Here is a 3,850-nt window from a genome sequence, read left to right on the forward strand (position 1 = left end):
TTGAACGTGTAAGCAATCACAGAAGGCTTCAATACCAGAAAAGTACAAAGTGCAAGCGATAGATAAGTCCGCATCCTATTTTTCAGAATGGAATTCGACTAAAATTAATAGTCACTTCGCACTCCGATGAATGCTTGCTATGTTGCTATGTTTAAATCCCTATTTTCATCATTATCCATACTATTCATGATGCACGAAACCCAACTACGTAAAACGTGATTTAAAACAATTCCCAAACCTTTAAACCACTTTAATCCAAACCGAAATCTGAAAGATCTGAAAATGTCCTTTTATGTATTTGTAATTAAGTGAATGTCAAATAAACCAATTTCGAAATGAGTGTTGGAAAAAATTTAAAAGTGTTCAGTTTGTGTCTGATTTGCAGTATTTTAACTAACAGTGATTGCAATAATGACTGCTGTATCATTTAGTGGAAATGTTTGTCCGAAATTGTCAAGGGTGATTGCCTAATAAAAGTAACACACAAGTCAACACCTCGTATATGGTTTAATTATGGCCGGAAGGAAGTGATGATGGTATGAATAAAAGGCAAACATTGACTTGGGTAGTTTCGTAACAGTTATTCAGTCCTATGAAGCATGACCACGCATCCCTAAAAATAGGTGATTCCTTTCATTGTGATACACGCTTGATGCCACCAAGGGCAATTATGTAGTGAGAAGTGGCCAAGCCCCTATATGTCAATACGGTAGTGGGCACGATGGCATTTTAGAGGTATCATTATTTTTTTTGCATCATGGCACAATCCTGTGTTCAAATTGGCTTTCTGCAGCGTATTTCACTTGCTACTTGAGGGCAGAATTGCACTTCTTTGAAAGAAACTAGGTGCAACTTAAATATTTTTAGTTGTCTTATAGGTAAGTAGGCCGTCTGTCAAGCGCTCTGATTGCAGCCTCACAGGGCTAAAACACTTTAAAAATTTACCTTAAATCTTTGTGACTTCCAAAAATGAATTCTGATCTGGCTGCATGAAGTCGCACGCAATTCCACCAAATGGGAACTGGCATTTGCCTTCAATACAATTTTGAAGTGCAACAACCTAGTTATGCAGTTGCATACTAAGATAAATTGAAATCTAGCAGGTAACTTAAATTAATTAGAATCTTAAAAATCTCTTGATTCGGGTTTAAACGCCTTAGCAAATGTTTGTAAATCATTTTGGTGTATATTCCTGAATATTTATACCTAAAGACCACAGTAAAAGATTTTGATAAGTGGAAATTTGTTGAAGTTTGGAAACATTGAAAGCAAGCGGAAAGTACCTTTAATTTATAAGCCGAAATCAAATTTGAATGCAAAAAATGACCCGTTGTGACGTTCTTCAGGGAAATAGTTTGAAAAATAAGTCAGTGGATATGGTCTTATCACATGGATCGGCTGCCTTGTTCTAGCTCACGGTACTAAATGTTAGAGGAAATCACTTTTGTGCATAAAATTTACAAGATCACAAGCGCTCCTCTGATGTACTTAAATGTGAAATGAATTTATATTATAAAGAGAATATGTACTAATGCGGGATTGACACATAATTGTGTTTTCAATTTGTCAACAGGATGTATAAGGAAGAATGCACTCTTTGCAGCACAAAATTACATAGACTGCAAAAGCAAAAAGATTTCAACAGCAGCATCTATGCATATATTATTGGTTATAGAACGTATTTTTAGAATGATTTGACTTAATTCAGTATGTCTGAGAGGCAAGCACTCACATTCATAATGTGAAAACTGAACTAACTTTTAACAAGAAGAGTTCGATGATTCTTCTAGGCATAATGAATCCTTCAATGTATCCTTTAGTTTGCCCCCAGTTTATGGGCCCACCTTATTTGGTAGGCCGCAATGTCACAAGAACTCTCACAAACGCAGCCAAAGTTTCTAAGCGAAATTGGGGAAAATTAATGATAGAGTTGAGTCGCGGTGGAGAAAAATGAGTTGACTGATGCCAAAAATTTTAATATAGGAAAAATCACATTGTGGATTTAATATCCTAAAACTACCTTTATTCACACGCTTGATTTATAGGGATGATTACAAACATGTTGGTAAGATTGTTCTTCTCACTATGATTTCTTCCAGAAGGCTATTGACCCTCTTTTACTATCATCCCCGAAAATATGAAGGCCATTGCTATGAAATGGTGCCTAGGGCGTGAGCTTGGATTCTGTCAAGATTCCAACCGCAGCAATCAACAGGCAAATTTTCGATACAGAAGTCCTTATTTGCCGATGGGCACAAGCTAATTGACCAAGCGGAACTGCTGGAGACATCCGACGGTTTCAGTCTCGCATATTTATATTACTGATTGACCTTGGTCTTATAATAAGCGTTAACGTACTTAAGGTGGATCTATACTTAACATCAGCAGATCAGGAGGGAAGGAATGGAGAGTGCGACTTTCTGGAATATTTGGCAAATAGCTATGTAAATGAAAAGTCATAAAAAGTCAAAGTAGTACTTTTCTGGGGTTGCAGGCATCCTCATCAGTCCAGTATACCCTACTTTTCCCAGTCTTTTTATTGTTGTAAAGAGGCGCAAGGAGAATGCGCATTGCAAAAAAGCACCTTTAAATCTATCGCGCGGATCGTTATTCCAACTGCCACGCAAACTACCATTTATGGAAAAAAAGTTGTATGCAGCTTCCTTCCCACCTTTCCTAGTCTAATAAGAAGGTGTGATCGTGGCCATTTTTATTGCCTACAGGACGATTTGTGTAAGTGAACTAATACTTTCTACCTTCTCGAATACGGTGGAATATTCGGCCTTTTACGCTCTGGCCTTCGAAACAATAAGTACCGTATAAACCGGAGTTCTTGTTACGCATGATATAGTTATGGAGTGCAGTGTTGTATCTTTCATTCCAACATGAAAAATCGTCATTCATATTTACTGGAGGGGAGGAGACTGAATACATTTTTTCATGGCTGGAGGATTATCATTTAGAGTTAAAAACTGCGGCGGACATAAAGTGTAAAAAGAAACCCTAACCATCCTCAAATGTTTATTCCCGATTGATTGACCTGTTTATCTATGGTGTCAACTTCTACATGTGCGCGTGCGCTGACACATTTGAAAAGCTAGTGCGCTAGGACATACGTAGTGAATTTTAAATGCCTCATCTTAATTCACCGAATTCTGCCATCTCCATAGAAAGTACTAGCCGCATCTCCAGTTCAAATAAGGATCCCCATACTGTTGACGGCATTTTAAAGGATGTTGTTAAACCATTTGGCATCTGGCAATTCATCGTCTTGATGCTCAGCGTCTGGAGCTATGTTCCAGCCGCAATATTTCCCATCTTCGGCAACTCTGTACCTTCAAAATTTCACTGTCAAATGGAACCAAACATTCATAAAATGCTCCTCTTTGATCAGACAAATGCAACTTTGACTGGTCTCAGTCTCCACAGACCAAAGGGACCTCTAGAAATATCTGACAACAAGTACGGAGTTCCGTTCGACACCGTTGCTGCGGCCATTGGACCCTGGGGAAATCAGACGGCTACTCCTGGATGTCACCGTTACAAACGCAACTACACAAGGATTGGACGATTACAGGAGCTATTTTGGGTGACAGAGTCAACCTCGGTGGAGGCCTGTCCACAGGGCTATGTATATGAAATGGATAAGTATCAATATCCCTCAAGTATAGTGATTGAATGGGATCTTGTTTGTGATAAGGAATGGCTAGCACCCCTCAGCACCTCGATGTATATGCTTGGTATGGTGCCTGGATTCTGGATCGGTGGGATTACTGCCGACTCCATAGGTCGTAGGGCAACGACGTTCGCTTTTTGGGTGCTCCAAGTCGTTGTTGGGATCTCGTGCTCC

General features: G+C 39.0%; 1 protein-coding gene across 1 annotated transcript in view; it reads left to right on the top strand. All coding sequences in view use genetic code 11, as the record gives it.

Moving 5' to 3' along the window:
* Positions 1 to 3,130: 3,130 nt before the first annotated feature.
* Positions 3,131 to 3,850, top strand: part of EGR_00965 (Solute carrier family 22 member) — a gene marked incomplete at both ends in the record, with an annotated part of 1,921 nt that continues 1,201 nt past the window's right edge. The window contains one exon of the mRNA XM_024490214.1: positions 3,131 to 3,826. Within this exon, the coding sequence (XP_024355617.1) occupies positions 3,131 to 3,826 (696 nt within the window). The remainder of the gene's footprint in view (positions 3,827 to 3,850) is intronic.

This window comes from Echinococcus granulosus, assembly GCF_000524195.1.
Source record: "Echinococcus granulosus chromosome Unknown EG_S00003, whole genome shotgun sequence".
Lineage (NCBI taxonomy): Eukaryota > Metazoa > Platyhelminthes > Cestoda > Cyclophyllidea > Taeniidae > Echinococcus > Echinococcus granulosus.